Source organism: Anas acuta, chromosome 8 (genome assembly GCF_963932015.1).
Source record: "Anas acuta chromosome 8, bAnaAcu1.1, whole genome shotgun sequence".
Taxonomy (NCBI): Eukaryota; Metazoa; Chordata; class Aves; order Anseriformes; family Anatidae; genus Anas; species Anas acuta.
This window is the reverse complement of record NC_088986.1, coordinates 53,855-72,997: the sequence shown is the minus strand read 5'-3', so window position 1 is coordinate 72,997 and position 19,143 is coordinate 53,855. Positions and strand designations below refer to the sequence as shown.

Sequence of the window (19,143 nt, the reverse complement as noted above, 5' to 3'; positions counted from 1 at the left end):
GGCTCGGGCAGCTGAGGGTCTCCGCGCGCCCGGCCCCGAGGCGGCGTTGCCCTGCCGCACCCCTGGCGTGGCCTCGGCCCGGGCGCGCGGGGCCGTTGGCGCGCGGCCCGGGCGGCAGCGCGCGGGCAGCTACAGGGGGGCCTCGCCGGGCCCTACTTGATGCCCCGCCCCGCGCCGCAGTGCCCTTTCCGGCGCGGGCAGCGAGCATGGTGGGTGTCGGGCGCGGCGCGGCGGCGAGCGAGCCCGCGTCGAAGGCGGCGGTGCCCTTGGGGTGGCGCGCGCGGCTTCCTGGCAGCGCCTCTGCTCGGCGTTACCGCGGGGCCGGGGCGGGCGAGCGGCCTTGCGGGCTTCGGGGCCGGCGCCGTTGGCGCTCGCCGCTCCGAGTCCGGGGGTGTCGCGGGCCGGGAGCGCGCCTGGCGCCCGCCCGAGGCGGACCCGGTGATGGCCCGGCGCCGAGCGCGGCAGGGCTGCCCCGGGCGGCGGCCCGGCGCTGCGGGCTCTCGGGGGGCCTGTGTCGGGCCTGGGAATCGCCTTAGGGGCGCGGCGGCCTTCCGGCGCGTGGTGAAGGGCTCGTTTTGCGCGTTGAGTTTATCGCTGGTAAACTGACGGCCTTCCTTGGCGTTATTGAAAAAAAACTGTTAGCCCCCTTCCTCTAGGAAGGATTTAGCCGGACGGAGAAGTGCCAGGAGCGAGATGGGATCGACCCCATGCTCAAAGTACACCAGGAAGTATTTCTTTCTGCTACGAGTTGACAAAGCTATACCTAAACGCCAAGAGATGCTATAATGTCTTGAACTGGCCATACAACTGACCCTTTGTTGGTACTTTCTAAAGGGGACACCGCAGAAGGATGTTGTAATAAAACCTGATGCCCCGAGCACGTTACTTTGGGAGAAACATGCAGACTACATAGCTTCGTATGGGACAAAGAAAGATGATTATGTAGGTACCAATTTGTTTTAGCACAGTTGTGGTTTTATTAACAGTAGTAATCAGCCTTATTTATTCATTTTGAGTATGGATTAAATGTGTATTCACGTGCCAGTTGTTCATTGCCCTGCAATCCAAAGTGTAAGGAAAAATGCTTTATTGATTTTCCCAGGTCTGTGATGAGTTTCGGCATGTATTATCTGAGCATAAATCTGAAGATTATTGATTTAGCTCTAGAATTACTCTGAGACCTTGGAAGCGTACTACTTGTTGCTCCTTCTTCCTTTAGAATGCACAAGGAGTATATGTATGTTTGCATGTGTCTGCTTCATAGGACAGTGTACTGAGTCTTAGCACAGCATGGCTTTATGCTGACTGGGCTTGATGAACACTTCAACTAGCATCAATTCTGTAGGCGTCAGTCATTGGATGCAACCCACGGGAGTTGGATTCCATTTGGTGAAAAATGTCAATAACTGCTTATGTTTGGGAGAAAGAAAAGTTACAGCTATCTTTATTGTCCACAGAATACCTTAACATTGTTCCTGTAGTTATACATGCCACCTAAAAAAACTGCACGAAAAGAGTAATGCTTACAGGTAGTATAGGTGATGTAACCAATGTTTAGGTAAAAAGTCAATTTCTAGTGAAAGTTCAGGTAGTGGCACTTGTCGGGGAGTTTCATTAAATGATAGATTTATTAATTTTGAGACTTGTTGGGTGGTGACTTGAGTGGTAGCATGGATGCCAAGATAATAATGCATGATCTGAAGTGAACTGGTGGCTTACTACTTGAATATGTTTAACTTGGCATTTAGCTTGATGGCCATAAACTAGAAAATCTAGGGAAGGAGGCGAATTAAGTATATGCACAAACATACCTAACATATGGAGTATGGGGGCTTGCTACATACGAAGTTTTTTATGGGATGGAAAATATTTAGCATATTAAAAACTGTAAATGTTAAATGTACTTTCATTTCATTTCCTATTTTAATGATGTACTTATCTGATTAAGAACTAAAATAAAGCACTTCTTAGGAGTACTGTATGTCGGAGTATTTGAGGATGAGTGGTGTTTACTGGGGGCTGACAGCCATGGATCTCATGGGACAGCTGCACCGAATGAACAAAGAAGAAATTCTGGATTTCATCAAATCTTGTCAACATGAATGTGGTGGAATAAGTGCCAGCATAGGTCATGATCCTCATCTTCTGTATACCCTGAGTGCTGTCCAGGTAAAAGTAACAGGGTAACTGTAGAAACAACTATTTGTAATTAATAATTTTAATGATGGCAGATTTAGGAGCCAGGTGCTATTTGATATTAATGGCAAAAACTATTTCAGTACCTTATTTTAAAAAAGTATAATGAACAAAATATTAGGATTTAGCTGTGTCACTTCTTTAAAAATTGTCAGATTTGATGAAGTTGTGATGGTAATGTTCATTTACTGGTGACTTTGCATTCTTGAAAAATTAAGTAAGTCATCTTGAAATATTTCTTAGCCATAAGTTTTGCTGTAATTCTGAATATAATTAATTTTGGATTTTATAAGCTCTCAATAGAGTATATTGAGATGTGAAAGATGTGTATGGCCAGAGTAATTATTTATATATATATATATATATATATGCTCAAAAGCGTGTCTCTTACTGTTGCGTGTATACATATATATACATGTATAATACGTACAGTTCCTACGTATTACAACATAATTAGGTAATATTACACAAATGTGTTTTACATAAAGGTGTCTAACTAGCATGTTTACATTTTAGTACTATGCAAATGACATGTTATAGTAGCTAGTTCTCACTGTGTTCTTCAAATCTGCTTTTTTTCTGTATAGCTAAAACGTCATAGCAGTCTGCTACACGTTTTACCTGATGCGTGCCCCTTCCTTGAGGAAAAAAAATATTGTCAATCTTTTTTCACCATAGCAGTCTCCATTGTAGATTTAATTTCTCACCATCTAGTCTTTTTTCCTTCTTATGTAAGCGGCAGCAGAAATAGTATGTAGAGGTTCAAATGCTTGTAAACAATTGCTGGTTTGCTTGTGCAGTATACTTCTAGTCTAGTCTCAGGGAAGAGATATTTATATAGTGTTACAAGTAAGTTAACACTATTTACCTGGTTTACGTTATTAAAACATCCTGTTTTAAGAAGAAAATGTTTTGGGTTCTATGGTGTTTGATTTGAAACCCAGAGGTAGGACAGAAAAATGTGTTCTTGGGTCAGTGATGATTGTTGGCATGTATTATCTGATCTAAAGTTGATGTTTATCACCACTTTAGCTCTAGAATTACTCTGAGACCCAGGAAACTAGAGTTTCTTTAGGCTGCAGCCTTTGAGCTTTTCCAAACTCTCCGATCAAATTCCTTTCACAGAGCCTAATAAGGTAGGGCTAATAGGGCTGCTACTAAGATGGTGAAGGGCCTGGAGGGGAAGATGTATGAGGAGTGGCTGAGGTCACTTGGCCTGTTCCTTCTGGAAAAGAGGAGGCTGAGGGGAGACCTCATTGAGGTCTGCAACTTCGTCATGAGGGGGAGTGGAGGGGCAGGTGCTAATCTATTCTCTAGTCACCAGTGATAGGACCCAAGGGAATGGTGTCAAGCTGTGACAGAGGAGGTTCAGGCTGGGTATCAGGAAGAGGCTCTTCACTGAGGGTTGTTGTACACTGGAACAGCCTACCAAGGGATGTAGTCATGGCACCAAGCCCGTCGGAGTTTAAGAAGTGTTTGTACTGTGCTCAGTCATATGGTCTGAATTTTTGGGTAGACCTGTGTGGTGCCAGGAGTTGGACTTGATGATCCTTATGGGTCCCTTCCAACTCAGGATATTTTATGGTTCTGTGAAGATACATGGAGAAGGGGGTACATTTTGAGGTTGTTTATGTTTGTGTTAGAGAAGTATAGTTCTTAAATTAATACCTGATATTACTAGGAGGTATTTTGATAATAATGCACCTCTAGACATGAAGAGTTGAAAATTACAAATGCCTGGTTTGAAATTTTTACACATAACCAGCATGTTGCAATGAGCATGCATATTCTCAGTTCATAAACACTGTTTAGTGCTATCTACACATCCAGAATATTTAAAGGGTCACACCATGTCTTCCTTTGATCACAATGAATGGTAATGTGTTCAGATTTCCTTTTCAGGGAGCATGCTAGGGTATTAGATTTTCTGATGGAGTTACATAGTGTTTTGTGTTTTTTTCTGCTCAAAATGGTGTGGTTTACTGGCTCAAATCAATGCTAGCACTGAGATCTTTGTAGTCCCTAGTATGAACTTCATTTTTCCTCCAGAATATATTAATTGTGCAGTTTATGTCTTCATATTGTTCATATTTTTTATTGATTTGTTACAACTTGCTATTACATTTAAAATTTGAATGTAGGACTTTTTTTTTAAAAAAAAAAAAAAAAGACAACAAAACCAAGCTAACTATTAGAAATTAATCTCTGCTAGCAGGCTTTGGCAGTAAGTGATATTACTGGCTGTTTAAATTGCATATATACGAATAGCAGCGTTGCACAAACTGCATGCTTAGAAGTCTAGGGTGTTATCCCATCACAGATTTCACCTATAATCAAATAAATCTGTTCTCTTACATAACGCTAACAAAAATAAACAAACCTGGTTATGCTTTAAAAGGGTGAGCTGGAAGTTAGAAAAGTTACAAAGCATGGAGTTCAGCTTGAATTGTCTATATTTTAATTTCAGAAGTTTTTTGCTAGTGATAGATGAACTGCAGAGCATCAAATCTAATTTTAATAAATCTTAGCAAATACTGCTTATAATCAGTTAAAGTCTCTTACAAGTCCAAAAACTGTTTTTAATAAACAAGTTTGAGAAACCTTTGCTTCTCTTTGATTTTTACTGTGGCTTTCTTTCCAGATTCTTATCTTGTATGATAGTCTCCATGTCATTGATGTAAATAAAATTGTTGAATATATACAGAACCTGCAAAAAGAAGATGGATCATTTGCTGGAGATAAATGGGGTAATTTTTAGATCTTTAAAATTAAGCAGATAGGTTGACACGTGTAAGTCTACGAACTTAAGTGACCTTGGATGATGTTTTTGCTTGAACACTTATTTCCTGAGTTATGAAAGAGGAGGTTTTGTGAAGAATGAAGTCTTGTTTTATTCATTTCTGAAGGATTCTATACTTGAGTTTCATTCATATTTAAAAAAAAATAAATAAAATTATTTTTTTTCCAGCTGTTAAAGTAGAAAACCTTTGGGCACTTCTAACTGACAGTACTTTCATACATCGGATACACTGTTCCCTAAGGAATATTTTATGCTTGCTATTTCATAACTCACTTATGACCTTTATCTGTCGTCCATTTTTCACCACATGAGAATGAGGAAAAAAGCCTGCTTTTTTTGTTTCTGCACATAAGTTACTTATGAACAAAGCTGGTAACTTTTAAGCTGTAGCATAATCATTTAGTCGCTTTAAAAATACTTATTCCCGTGGAAAGCTTAAGTTGTAATAATAGGTTGCATATCATTTGTTACTGTTCTAGTAAAATTCATCAGTTAATATCACAGTAGTATATCTGTGCTACTGTAAAGTTAGCTGTTAGGCTCTGTGTTAAAACCTATTGTAGTTTGCTGCCTCCTTTTGGTTAAAGTACTGAATCAAATTTGTGGAATGCACAGTGGGTTTGTTCAGAAAATGCAGTTACAACTGAAGAAGTGTGATACCTGATGTAGTACAGAACAGTATGGATTCAGTTTACTAGTTTGTAGATTTCTTAAGAAACTCCCGTATCAGTTTGACAACAACAAAAAAAGGGCATTTGTTAAACATTTGTGCCTGGATTACGTTTTAAGTATTGACTTAAAATACTAATTTTCCACTGTGCGTTTTAGGAGAGATATATTATTACAGACTTTCTCAGCAATAGGTGTGACTTTTTGGTTTTACTTCCAGGTGAAAGTATGTTAAAGAAAAATCTGAAGTTCTAGTCACTTCTGATCTAATAACAAAAATGATGCCTACTTACACATAAGGATCAGAGAGCATGAAATGTTGAAGGCAAATCAAGAATTGTCTTTTTCTTTTTGAGTTCATTGCTCTGTCATTATCCAGTAGGGCAGCAGAGAATTTGTTTGCTGTTCTGTGCAGTAAACAGATCATTTGACTTGTAACATGCACTTTGTAAATTGAGGAAATAATCATGGGTTGTAAAAGGAAAGAGTATGGGGACATTTTGGTTGATCTGTGTTTCTGTTTGCATATTTGTTCCATATTTTCCATGGTGATCTTGAAAGTACTGTTGTTAGTCATAAAAATGTCATTCTGAACTTCTGTATTTTAGGAGAAATAGATACAAGGTTCTCCTTCTGTGCTGCAGCAACTCTTGCACTTCTGGTAAGTCCTAAATCATCACATGAACAAGTACAATGCTTTATTATTGGTGTATAGCTGAAGTTTCTGTTGATCAGCCTGGCTGAACATACAATGTATTAGTCGCCTTTGTGACTTGCAGGGAAAACTGGATACTATTGACGTGGGGAAAGCAGTAGAATTTGTTTTGTCCTGTATGAACTTTGATGGAGGATTTGGCTGTAGACCGGGTTCTGAGTCACATGCGGGACAGGTAAGTTTTATTTTACATGGCAGTGTTTTAAATTAGTGAGCATCATGTAGTACCTGTAAGTGCTTGGTTTTTGACATCTATCATTTTTTATTGATGCCAGTTGATGAACCTGTATTGTTTCTCAAGTGTTCATTTCTAGTCCCTTGGTTAAATTAAATGAACAAATAGGTAGATATGAGAAGCTAGGTTTACTTTAATGGAAAAGTAGAACTTTTCTAAAAAGTGAAATGTGCTTATTTTATGTCATGTTTGTATCATGTTTGCAGGACTATATTCTTCGAGATCTTCCTGCATTTAGTCTTTTAAAGTGTTCAGTTTTTAAATATACAAAACACTTATGTCTGTAATTTTAGATCTATTGTTGCACAGGATTTCTGGCTATTACGGACCAGTTGCATCAAATAAACGCTGACTTGTTGGGTTGGTGGCTTTGTGAACGTCAGTTACCTTCTGGAGGTCTCAACGGACGACCAGAGAAGGTATTAGGTGGCTTCTTCTGTTTGTTCAAGGCTTAATCGGGACTATTTTTCTAAAGCTGATGGCTTTCTGGGAAATGTCATGACTTTTTATGAAATGTTTTGTAAATTCCTCAAAGGATTTGATTCTCCATTTTGTCAGTAGCGCTTGCGTGCTCCTTTGTTATTTATAGTTTAGGAAAGTATGCACTAAATTATGTCTTGCTGACCACTGCAACCAGTGTCATATTAAATCAGTGTTTGGGTATTTTATGACACTGGGAGTGATGCCTTCCATAGGATTTGTACAAAAAACAGTGCTTTACTGGATGTTAGTCCTGGGTATAATTGTGTTTCCTGTCACAGTAAGGAATTGGTGTAACCTGGAATAATCTCCACTGGCAAAGAGACAACTTCCTCCCCCCCCCCCCCAAAAAAAAAAAAAAAAACACACACACAAAAAAAAACAATGGTTGATAGGAAGATTGTTCTTACTTACAAAAAAGATGCTGTAGATTTTTAGCCTTTCCCACACAAGGTGAAGACTTCCACACATTCTTGTGCTTTCTTGGAAAGGCAAAGAGATTATGTAAAAAGAGACTGCATTGAGTAGCTTGCTTCTTATACACCCAGAGAAATTCTTAAGTCTTGTTTCTATACAATGTTGTTATGATAGCACAACTAGGAGTTCACAGAATCACCAAAAAAAAAAAGGCAACATCAAGTTTAAAACAAAATTGAATAATACTGTTTCTCTGTTTGTCAGTTACCTGATGTATGCTATTCATGGTGGGTTCTAGCATCTCTGAAGATGATTGGTAGGCTACATTGGATTGACAGAGACAAACTGCGCTGCTTTATTTTGGCTTGCCAGGATGAGGAGACGGGAGGATTTGCTGACAGACCAGGAGATATGGTAAATAATCCTCAATTAAATAAAGTTTACTTCAAAGAATTTTTAAACTTAAAAATCATGTTTCATGTTTGAATGTAACTTGTGATCCAGGTTTGAGCATTTTGCAGAGCTGCAGCAAATGCTGCAGTTGGGAAAGGATAAGGTAGCATTGCTTTAGAAGGCTTCCATGGGGAGCGCATGCAATTTTTATATTGCACTTGCTCTGGAGTATCACTCACTGAAGGCAGCTGCTGTTCCCATAGCGTATACCATGCTGTCTCACAAGACCACTTAGAAGATCTTGCTAAAAATACTGGCTTGATTTTTTTTTAAACAATTTGCAAGCATCTAGAGACCACAAGTTGTCTTCAAATCTCGTGGTGCTTTTGCCTGATCCATGTAAGTCAGTGCTCAGAATCCCTAAATGCCACCAAATAAATCTTCTCACTGTCATTGCCCTAAGTGAGGGAGGAAGAAACTTTGATACCATTATGAAGATGCTGCTGGTATGGATTTTCTCCTTTTCTCTGACCCAGTACTCTCTCCTGAAAGAGCGATTATGTTTTAGCTAGTCTGTTTTCTGTGGTTTCAAGTAATCAAGATAAATAAAATTTATTATGAGATTGTAGTGCAACTACTCTAGAACACTTGGCTGCTTATTTGTAAAAGGTTGGGGAAAATCTTGGCTATTTTTATTACAGCTGTCAATGTCTTTTCTCCACAAATGCATTAACATGGTTAATAGTTAATGATCTTAGAGGTCTTTTTCAACCTAAATGATTCTGACTCTAAGAACTGGAGTAGCTTTCTGTTTCTTTGTGAGCTGGTACACCCTTCCCACTTGGAGGAGAGAGAAACCTCTTTAACTCTGGTCTGTCATTTGGAAAATATTTTGGTATTGTTAATCATAGAATCATAGACTATCCTGAGTTGGAAGGGACCCTTAAGGATCATCAAGTCCAACTCTTGACACCGCACAGGTCTACCCAAAAGTTCAGACCATGTGACTAAGTGCACAGTCCAATCTCTTCTTAAATTCAGACAGGCTCGGTGCAGTGACCACTTCCCTGGGGAGCCTGTTCCAGTGTGCAACCACTCTCTCTGTGAAGAACCCCCTCCTTATGTCAAGCCTAAATTTCCCCTGCCTCAGTTTAACCCCGTTCCTGCGGGTCCTGTCGCTGGTGTTAATGGAGAAAAGGTCTCCTGCCTCTTGACACCCCCTTACGAGGAAGTTGTAGACTGCGATGAGGTCTCCCCTCAGCCTCCTCTTTCCAGGCTGAACAGGCCCAGTGCCCTCAGCCGTTCCTCGTACGTCTTCCCCTCCAGGCCTTTCACCATCTTCGTAGCCCTCCTCTGGACACTCTCCAACAGTTTCATGTCCTTTTGATACTGTGGTGCCCAGAACTGCACACAGTACTCGAGGTGAGGCCGCACCAGCGCAGAGTAGAGCGGGACAATCACCTCCCTTGACCTACTAGCGATGCCGTGCTTGATGCACCCCAGGACACGGTTGGCCCTCCTGGCTGCCAGGGCACACTGCTGGCTCATATTCAACTTGCTGTCTACCACGACCCTCCAGATCCATCTCTTCTAGGCTGCTCTCCAGCGTCTCATCGCCCAGTCTGTACGTGCAGCCAGGGTTTCCCCGTCCCAGGTGCAGGACCCGGCACTTGCTCTTATTGAACTTCATGCGGTTGGCGATCGCCCAGCTCTCCAACCTATCCAGATCCCTCTGCAAGGCCTTTCCACCGTCATTCGAGTCCACAACTCCTCCAAGTTTGGTGTCATCAGCAAACTTGCTCAAAATGCCTTCTATTCCTACATCCAGATCGTTTATAAAAATATTGAAAAGTACCGGCCCTAAAATGGAGCCTTGAGGGACCCCACTGGTGACCGCCCGCCAGCCTGACGCAGCCCCATTCACCATAACCCTTTGGGCCCTGCCCGTTAGCCAATTGCTCACCCATCGTATGATGTTTTTATTTAGCTGTGTGGTGGACATTTTGTCCAGTAGGATCCTATGGGAAACCGTGTCAAAAGCCTTGCTGAAGTCCAAAAAAATCACATCAGCTGGTTTCCCTTGGTCCACCATACGGGTGATCTTATCATAAAAGGAAATCAGGTTAGTTAGGCAGGACCTACCCTTCACAAACCCATGCTGGCTGGGACCAATGACTGCTTTGTCCCCCAGGTGCGCCTCAATAAGTTCGAGAACCATCTTCTCCATGATTTTACCAGGCACTGACGTGAGACTGGCAGGCCTGTAATTGCTAGGGTCTTCATACGTCTAAGGAACTCGCAGAAAGACTCTTCAGAATGCTCCAAGAAAAGCTTGGTACTTACCTTAATGCTTTTGTGGCTTTGAGATTAAACTTAAGTTATTTCTGATGTGCTAGAAGAACAAATTTGCAGAGTCTTCAGTATCTAGTGCTGTCACCTTTGTGTTTTTTTGCATATTATTAGTCTTTTTTATTATTTTTACCAGTCTTTTTACCATATCTTGTTGAAATATGGGCACTTCCATAAAAATGTCAATGCGTACAGATTTTGGCACTGCCCCTGTAGGATTTAATTCCTGACAGATCCTTTTTAAAAAAAAATAAATCTAGATCGTAGCGTTTAACATTGATTGTATTTCAGATTTTGAACCACTTGTCATCTTAAGTTCCAAGCAACCAGTTCTTGGTAACTTAATTTAGCGGTAGTACTTAACTAGCTCTTATTATAATTCAGCAGGTTATCCTGTTTGTATTTTTGCTTGAAAAAAATGCAGAAAGCAGCGGAGGATGACAGCAGTAGCTATACTTCCTAAGAATAGTCTGTTCATAAATAGGTAGAATTTGTCATTTAATTTGCAAACGTATTGGTTGGAAATAAGTGCCTTTCTAGGCCTGCCCATCTGTACAAGGAAAGTCTCTCACATGTCCTCAAGTGTACTTGATTATTATTTTGTGCACTTTTTTCTTAACCCCTTCTATAATGTTGGAAAGAAACATAAGCATATATGTCTGTATGCTTTGGCTGTAACGTGGTTGCAAAACTACTGAGGAACAAGGCTTGTTATGCTAGTATAGTTTCAACCTTTTAGGCTGTCATGCAGTTGGGGCTCGTGTATATGGCTGTAACATGGCAACTAGCTCAGTTTACTGCAGCATAGAACCTTTGCAAGAAGATCTAGAAGTTCCATTAATACAAACAGAATGTATGATGCACCATGTATCACAGGTAATTTTGGATTTGATCTCATAGAATGGCTAGTTAACTCCACTGGCAGGATGCTTATGCAATGAGACTGAGTAGTCTGCTGCGGTTAGGTGATGATGCATGCTTTTGGGGAAACTTCATAAAGTGAAGGAATACTTTGATATCAAATAACTGGTGCACTTTTCTTTCTCCTTCTTCGTGTTTTTTCTTTTCACTTTTATAGCATAGTAGGTTGCTGCTCTCGATTTTTACAGCACAGCTCTTATTCAGAGACCATTAAACAGCATTATACTGTTGCTGAAGACCAAATGGGGAATTTATGGAAGCAATACTTGTAGATGATTGTATTTGCCTATTAATTTTTTTTGTATTTGCTTCTGCTGTCCGGTTGTTAACGGAGACATGTCTGCCTCTCTGGGTAGATCATACTATCTTAACTCTGCATACTGTGGGAGTTGTGCTGTTGTATGTTGGTGGGCAATACAAGTGACAGTTTGCAGCTGTGTAGTGTTGTCTTCCACCATACAGGCTTACAGTTCTCTTGCTAACAAACAGAAGCTTCATCCCATACAAATGAAGAAAATAATGATCTTTTGGAAATGGACACAAACTTTCTTTCTTCTCCCAGGTGGATCCATTTCATACTTTATTTGGAATTGCTGGACTATCCTTACTAGGAGAAGAACAAATTAAAGCTGTCAATCCTGTATTCTGTATGCCAGAAGATGTCCTACGAAGAATAAATGTACAGCCTGAGCTTGTGAGCTGAGCCTCATAGAGACAGGTTGATGATGCTCTGTTTTGGTTTTACTGAGTGGAAGTCATCTCTGAAGCTTGTTAGCATATTATTCTTTGAGATGTGTTTACTATAGTAAAGCAGTAGCTTTGCTGTTAGCTTTGTCACTTTGTAAACTGTATGAGAACAAGCTTGTTCTAATAACCTGAGTGTAACGTGTTCTTCAGTTGTATATATAGAGGTGTAGAAACATTTCTAACCTTTATTTAAATATATGGACCTTGGGAGTTTTTATTTGAATAATCAAGTCAAAGCAATAGTTTGGTTTAATTTCTTCTGTTCCTGCAATATCAACCATGGTAGTATCTGTCTTTACATAAGCATATTTTGATGGTGGATCACACAAAGCACTTTAAATGAATATGGGGAAAACCCCTTAAGCCATGTATGTAATGTCACACATGCTGTATTTAATTCTGCCTGTTAATGCTTGCTATCACTTTTATATACTGAGATGCAAGCTTTTACTTCTGATAGTAATTGATACCAGTGAAAACAACAACAACAACAAGTTCTATTAAATAAAAACATTTTCAGTTATTGATAGATGAAATCCCTTTAGGCAAAATTTCACCGCTACTTTAAATGGAAGATACCTTGAGTGTACATATATTGAAAATCACTAACATTAATCATTCTAGAGAAAGTCTTTAGAGGACAGTGACTTGCAGCTGAATATAATATTGTTCCTAAATTTGTTGCTGTTGGATTGAAATTCTGCTTTTGTAGATTTTGAAACAACACTTCATTATGGTGTAATTGAGAATAAAATTAGCCATGGGAAATATTTCTCTGAAGGATGAAGTCCTTTTTGTCTTTGCAGAAACCTGTTACTTTACATCTACCACACATTGGCTGAGACTGAACGGTATTCTGGTACACAGTAAAAGGTAGTTGTGTAGAAGTCTTTGATAGTCTCTGTCTATACATGTATGCTTAAGGGAGGTCTAAAGCTGGTTCAACAGTTTTAAAACCAAGTGATTAGTTTTATCTAGCCTATTCACGTTAGCAGAGAGTAAGAACAGAAATAGACACTAACTTTTTGGTAGACTTCTACTTGTACGGCAATTCAAAGAGAATGAGTTCACATATGAAGAGAATGTTCACATGTTTTTTTTCTAAACCTTTATTTCTCCAAAATCTTTTAGATGAGGTTTAAAAACAAAACAGAAGCTCTTTACTTTTAGCCGTCCAGTTTCCTGATGAATTATTTGGTCAAAGGCTGGAATTTATTCAGACTTTGGAGAAAAAAAAAAGTCATGGTAGGCTTTTTGTTGAGTGCAAGGGAATAAGAGCACTGATCTTTATTTGTAAAGTCAAATAGAAACTTAAGTCACATTCCAGGTTACCTTTGCAAGTACCACTTGTTCATCAAAGTGGTCACTCTTCAGTAGATAGGAATTTGCTAATTTTTCTCCCATGATATATAAATATAATAGAATTGTCTTCAGAATTTCTAGTGTAGTGTAGACTGAGACACCCTGGGAATTAGTGTGTGGGTGATACTGCATGACAGTGTAGAACACTAGGTTGAAATCCTATTAATGTTGGAATTTTTCTCTGAAGGAGATGTGGTCAACTTCAGTTGTTAAATGAACTGTAATTCTTGAAGATCTCCTTAAACAGATTACAGATTAAAGAAGATCACATGTACACAAACTAAAAACTTAAGAATTTTCTTCCATTTTTTACTTCTTTATAAATATTCAGTATGCAGAAAGTGTCATCACTTTTTTTGTGCAAACAATCACTTTTTTTGCTAAATGTACTGTGGAAAAATACCTTGCCCAGTGTGCAATCTTAAAAAGACTTAAATATGTAATTTTGGTATAGAGTACATTGTTACAAGTCTACCTCTGTTTTGTTAAATGTATTTCTTGTCTGAGCTTATGTACTTGCAAACACTGCAATAATTAATTTGCTATTCTCAGTCTTCAGTTGCAGGTCCTTTATTAAAGGCTTTCAGAAATTTGCACTTTCATAACATTTTTTTCTGTGTATTTCTTTGTGGGAATGTCCTGACATATCTTCATATTTAGTCTTTAGTACTGTGGTGTAGCTGCTAATCCTAGCAATAATTATTTTTTGAGTGGCTGCATGAGAATTTCCAAAAGAATAGTGAATAACTTAGCTACAAAAAATGTCTCTATATCTGTTTATTAAAAGAGTATCTGGGGAATAAAAGTCAGCCATGGTCAAATCCAGAGATGATGCTTTATTCTAAAGGTGTGATTAAGGAGGTATTGGGGAGGCAAGGACAATCCCCAGACATGGACTGTATATCTCGAAACAAGACACTGGAACTCATGATAAGGAAGCGGCAGACGGACAGAGAAACAAACGTAAGGACTATAAATCTCAAAACTGGACACTGGAATTCATTATAAAGATACAACAAACGGAAGAATTGGCAACAACCAGCTCTCGCAATTAAGAAACGTGCCAATTCAGCAGATTCCTGACCAAAGGTGAAAAGTACACTGTGAGGAAGACTCGGGGTCTTCCTCCCAAAGACCCCTGCCCACAATTCTTGGGAGGCTCTACGCAGGCGCAAGGTGCCAAGGTGCCAAAAGGCTAATTAGCATGAGAAGCGAGGGAAGGCGGGGATAGGTAATGCATATGTATAGGCGCTTGTAGAATATTGATAGATTGATTGTATAAATTCAAGACTGCTTTCCGCTTTGGGTATGCACGATAGGTGGAGAGATCCCCCGTGCATCCAGCGCTGCAATAAAGAATATACCACTTAAAGGAATTTCGGCTTCGATCTTTGAATCAATCTGGCACCCCAGATGGGACTACCTCTCTGCCGGTCCGCAGGACCCGCTGGGGACAGGACTCCCTAGGGTACCCCCGGGATTTCCCGGAGGGACTCCTCGACTCACCGGATCACTGCGGAGGCAGACAAGGACCCCATCATTGTAAGTGAGTATATTCTTTATTCTGGTTTGGTTTTCTGGTAGACCGGTCGTCTGGGACTGTCCAGTAAGTCGGAAGGTGATCTTCTGCAGGACAGTATTTGGTATATACTTTGTGGTTAGTACCACAAGTATATCTGGGGACCTTGAGGTCCATCTGTATCTGGAACTGTCTGTAAGTCAGAAGGTGATCTTCTGCGAGGCAGTGTTTGGTATATACTTTGTGGTTAGCACCATAAGTATATGTTTGGGGACCTTAAGGAAGGAGCTCGCTTTAAGGTCCATCTGGAATTGTGTTGTCTATTTCGGTTTTCTGACCCATGGAGTATGATATTTAACTCTGGTTATTGTTACTGTGATTTTGGCTATTTTTCTGGTGGTAATAGTAGGTTCGTGGCATTGTTATAAGAAAGATATCGTTATGGTGTTACACAGTTCGGTTTTCTGACTTATTGCATGTGGAATTTGACTCTGATTATTGTTATTGTGATTTTGGCAATATTCCTGGTAATAGTAATAGTTTCGTGACATCGTTATTGAAAGATACCTGCATGCCCACATTTTTGTAAGTGATATGTGTATTCTGAAAGTGTGAACTGGAAAATGGGGGGGCGCACAAGCAGTGAAATTTTAAAGAAAAGTGCGTTAGGATGTGTTTTGAGACACTGGAAGGATATTGGAGGATCTGCCGGTGGAAGTGTGAACAGGAAAACATTGATAAAATATTGTAATCAATGGTGGCCGCTTTATAAGCTGGAATGTGGAGAAAAGTGGCCCCTAAATGGAACTTTAAACTCTAATGTTTTGCTACAGTTAATGTTGGTTTTGAGAAGGAGAATAGGATGAAATGTTGTATACCGATGTTGTTTCAGCATCTTGGTGGGAAAAGGTACGGAATTAAGTTGGCCCCTGACTGAGCCTTTGATGTTGGCATTAGAGAAGTACAGGCTGGAGAAAGATAAAGGAAGTGTTAAAAGGGTTGTTGAAAGTGTTAAAGGTGTTTGAAGTTGAATGAGCAGGGAAGGAGGATGTAGGAATGTTAATAGTTCTGCCTCTGCTCTGGGCAGAGATCTTAAAATCATGGGTGTTAGCCCTTTGGGGCAAATGGATCATGATGGGTCCGAGAGAGAGTGGTTATGGAAACAGAAAAACAGTTAACTCTTAAAACAACCTGAGTTCATGTGCGAGCTCAGATTACCGATGGGACCGCTCAGGGAACTGTGGACAACTGCATTCCCCTGACCGACCCCACTGAGACCCTAATCATCCCTAAAATTATGAACGGCTAAGTAAATACTAAAATCTGGATGAATTGGGAATTGAGAATATGCTTCCAACAAGGTCTAAAAGAAACCCCATCCGAATTTCTTGAAAGGCTGAGGGCAGCAATGCAGAAGTTTACCACTATAGACCCTTCCTCTGAGGGGGGTAGACTTCAATTAGTATCTCTATTTTTGGGTCAATCGGCGGAAGATATTAGACGAAAACTACAGAAAATGAAAGAACCAGACGTAAGGGATTTGGAACGATTAATAGAAGAAGCCTGGAGAGTGTTTAGAAATCGTGAGGGGAATGAAAGGCAAAAGTTAGGTGAGACGATTGCAGCAGCCACTGTGGCAGCCCTGCGAAAGCAGGAAGAATCTTTTCGAGGCAGGAGAAGGGGGGGGAAGGTAATTCGACTCCCCTTGCGGGCTGAACAGTGTGCCTATTGTAAAGAGATAGGACACTGGAAAAGGGAATGCCCGAAGCGGCAAGAGGAAAATAAGCTATTAATGGCTACAAAACAATGAAGGAGACCGGGGGACTCTACCCTAGCAGATCCACTGGTTAAAATTAAGCTAGGGAAATTGGGTCGGGAAGTAGAATTTTTAGTAGATACAGGAGCTACATATTCAGTGTTAAATCAGAAGTTGATGCCAGAAGATAAAGATTTTGTGACAGTGGTGGGGGCAACGGGTAGGCACGAAAAAGCTTTCTTTTTAAAGCCATTAGAATATGAATTGGGGAAGCAAATGGGAATACATAGGTTTTTGTATTTGCCGGGATCTCCTAGATCTTTATTGGGACGGGATTTATTAGAGCAATTAGAAGCTGAAATTGTTTTTGAAAAGGGAAGGGTAGAGTTAAGAGTAAAAGAAGACCGACTTATAAGTGCACTAAGTTTGGTATTGATCCAAACTGATTCTTTTAATGAAACCCTTCCGGAAATCCAGGATCAGGTTTATCCAGGGGTGTGGGAATCTGATGTCCCTGGGAAAGCAAAGAATGCTGCACCAATAATGGTAAAATTAAAACCAGGAGAGAAGCCAGTAAAGGTTAAGCAGTACCCCCTTAGAATAGAAGATAGAAGAGGAATAAAAGATACAATAGATAAGTTTTTGAAATATGGGTTACTGGTCGAGTGTGAATCAGAATATAATACTCCCATCTTACCAATTAAGAAACCGGATGGGAAGAGTTATAGGTTAGTACAGGACTTGAGAGCAATAAACAGGATCACTGAAGACATACACCCTGTGGTAGCAAACCCTTATACGCTATTGACCAAGTTAAGGGACAAGTTGGTCTGGTTTACCGTTCTGGATTTAAAGGATGCCTTCTTTTGTTTAACCTTGGCCCCAGAAAGCCGAAACCTCTTTGCCTTTGAATGGGAAAATCCTGACTCAGGACGAAAAGTCCAGTTGACATGGACAGTGCTTCCTCAGGGGTTTAAAAATAGCCCTACGATTTTTGGTAATCAACTTGCAAAGGAACTTGAATCCTGGGAAGCCCCCAATTCTGCAGGGGTCCTGCTGCAATATGTTGATGATCTCTTGATTGCTACCAAAGACAGGGGAAGCTGCATACAGTGGACGGTGAGCCTCCTTAATTTCCTAGGAATGAATGGATACCGGGTTTCACAACAGAAGGCACAATTGGTTCAAACCCACGTGACGTACCTAGGATTTGAGATCTCAGGAGGACAACGTGAATTGGGGACGGAACGCAAGGAAGCAATCTGTCGTACCCCAGAACCACAGACTGTTAAAGAATTACGAACTTTCCTAGGAATAACAGCCTCTTTTCTTAGTGATGCTCCGGCGGAACCTGTGATTCACGATTGTTTAGAAACAATGGAGACTGTGTATTCTAATCGACCCGATCTTAAGGAAGAACTTTTAGAAGATGCTGACGAATCTTGGTATACTGATGGAAGCAGCTTTGTGAAACAAGGACAACGTAAGGCAGGGTATGCCATTACAACCACTCAACAGGTAATCAAGTCCAAACCATTACCCCTGGGACGTCCACCCAGAAAGCAGAGACAATTGCTCTTATGCGAGCACTGGAACTAGCAGCAGGAAGGAAAATAAATATTTGGACAGATTCTAAATATACATTCGGCATGGTACATGCTCATGGAGCAATTTGGAAAGAAGAAATTTTAAAATTGTTAGAGGCTGTAAAACAACCAGAAAAGGTAGCTATCATGCATTGTCAGGGACACCAAAAGGGGAACACCGATTTTGAAATTGGAAATCGATTGGCAAAGGCTAAGCGGGCAGCTGAAATAACTGAGGTGAAGGCATTGTCTTTGATACCAGACGGTAAAATCCAAACTATATCCAAATTATACAAAAGAAGACTTAAAATTAATTGAAGATTTGAAAGGTAAAATGAAACCAGATGGACGAGTATATTTAAAAGATAACCACATAATAATACCCTCTAATTTGACGTGGCTCATAGTATCGAACGCAGTTAGGTTTAGAATATGTATATGCATATATAACTGAACTTAAATAAAGTACATAAATTTGTTCTCAGGACCTGGGCTAGATGGTTGGATCAACCAATCCACCCTTTTAAACTCAGGGATTATATATAAAGACTTTTTCAGGACAACCCCTAGAGGAAAAACGGAAGGAAAGTGGACGGGACCATACCAGGTATTACTGACAACACACACCGCCATTAAGATTAAGGAGCAAGCAGCTTGGATCCACGATTCAAGGGTGAAGAAGGCCCTGGCAAGGATATGGACCACCACTCCAATTGGACCAACAAAATTATGGTTTTCCAGATCCTAATGATTGCAGGGGTGTGGTTCTCAGATTCGGGGTGGGCAGTTTGGGATGAGAACTTACACCTGTCCCTGATACAAACAATTTCTCAAGTAATTAATAAGACAAACTGTTGGGTATGCACCCATCTGCCACAGCATTGGAATAAGGGTGTATCGTTAATCAGGATTCCCTTGCCTGCAAACTTACCTTGGACTAATTTGTGGGAAAACACATCTTGGGGTCAAAAAATATGAAGAAATTTTGGAACTAGAAG

At 40.3% G+C, this 19,143-nt stretch overlaps 2 protein-coding genes and 2 non-coding genes across 7 annotated transcripts in view; all 4 read left to right on the top strand.

Moving 5' to 3' along the window:
• The first annotated feature begins 66 nt into the window (after window positions 1-66).
• Window positions 67-12,692, top strand: RABGGTB (Rab geranylgeranyltransferase subunit beta). 3 transcript variants are annotated; one of them, XM_068690889.1, is made up of 9 exons: window positions 67-209; window positions 835-942; window positions 1,972-2,169; window positions 4,838-4,943; window positions 6,274-6,326; window positions 6,445-6,555; window positions 6,909-7,034; window positions 7,777-7,926; window positions 11,738-12,692. In XM_068690889.1, the coding sequence occupies exons 1-9, from the start codon at window positions 207-209 to the stop codon at window positions 11,876-11,878; spliced, it is 996 nt and encodes a 331-aa protein (XP_068546990.1). In that variant the 5' UTR covers window positions 67-206; the 3' UTR covers window positions 11,879-12,692. The 3 variants fall into 3 exon arrangements, with proteins under 3 accessions (XP_068546990.1, XP_068546989.1, XP_068546991.1); XM_068690888.1 differs by having other exon boundaries at window positions 192-254; XM_068690890.1 differs by lacking the exon at window positions 67-209 and having other exon boundaries at window positions 1,949-2,169.
• Window positions 1,102-1,184, top strand: LOC137860775 (small nucleolar RNA SNORD45). The gene has a single exon (XR_011099171.1). It is a non-coding gene; the product is annotated as a small nucleolar RNA SNORD45 (small nucleolar RNA).
• On the top strand, window positions 3,167-3,251 carry LOC137860774 (small nucleolar RNA SNORD45). The gene has a single exon (XR_011099170.1). It is a non-coding gene; the product is annotated as a small nucleolar RNA SNORD45 (small nucleolar RNA).
• Window positions 12,693-13,994: 1,302 nt separating the features above from the next.
• MSH4 (mutS homolog 4) overlaps window positions 13,995-19,143 on the top strand; it is a 37,687-nt gene continuing 32,538 nt past the window's right edge. For both annotated transcript variants that reach the window (XM_068690887.1, XM_068690886.1), the window contains exon 1: window positions 13,995-14,131. The gene's annotated coding sequence lies outside the window, so the exon portion shown is untranslated. The remainder of the gene's footprint in view (window positions 14,132-19,143) is intronic.

Excerpts from the sequence above, each read along its gene's own strand:
- RABGGTB (XM_068690888.1), top strand. The coding sequence starts at position 207 with ATGGTGGGTGTCGGGCGCGGCGCGGCGGCGAGCGAGCCCGCGTCGAAG. Across the intron at positions 2,170-4,837 it reads ATACCCTGAGTGCTGTCCAG|ATTCTTATCTTGTATGATAG; the intron begins GTAAAAGTAACA and ends CTTTCTTTCCAG. Across the intron at positions 6,327-6,444 it reads CAGCAACTCTTGCACTTCTG|GGAAAACTGGATACTATTGA; the intron begins GTAAGTCCTAAA and ends TGTGACTTGCAG.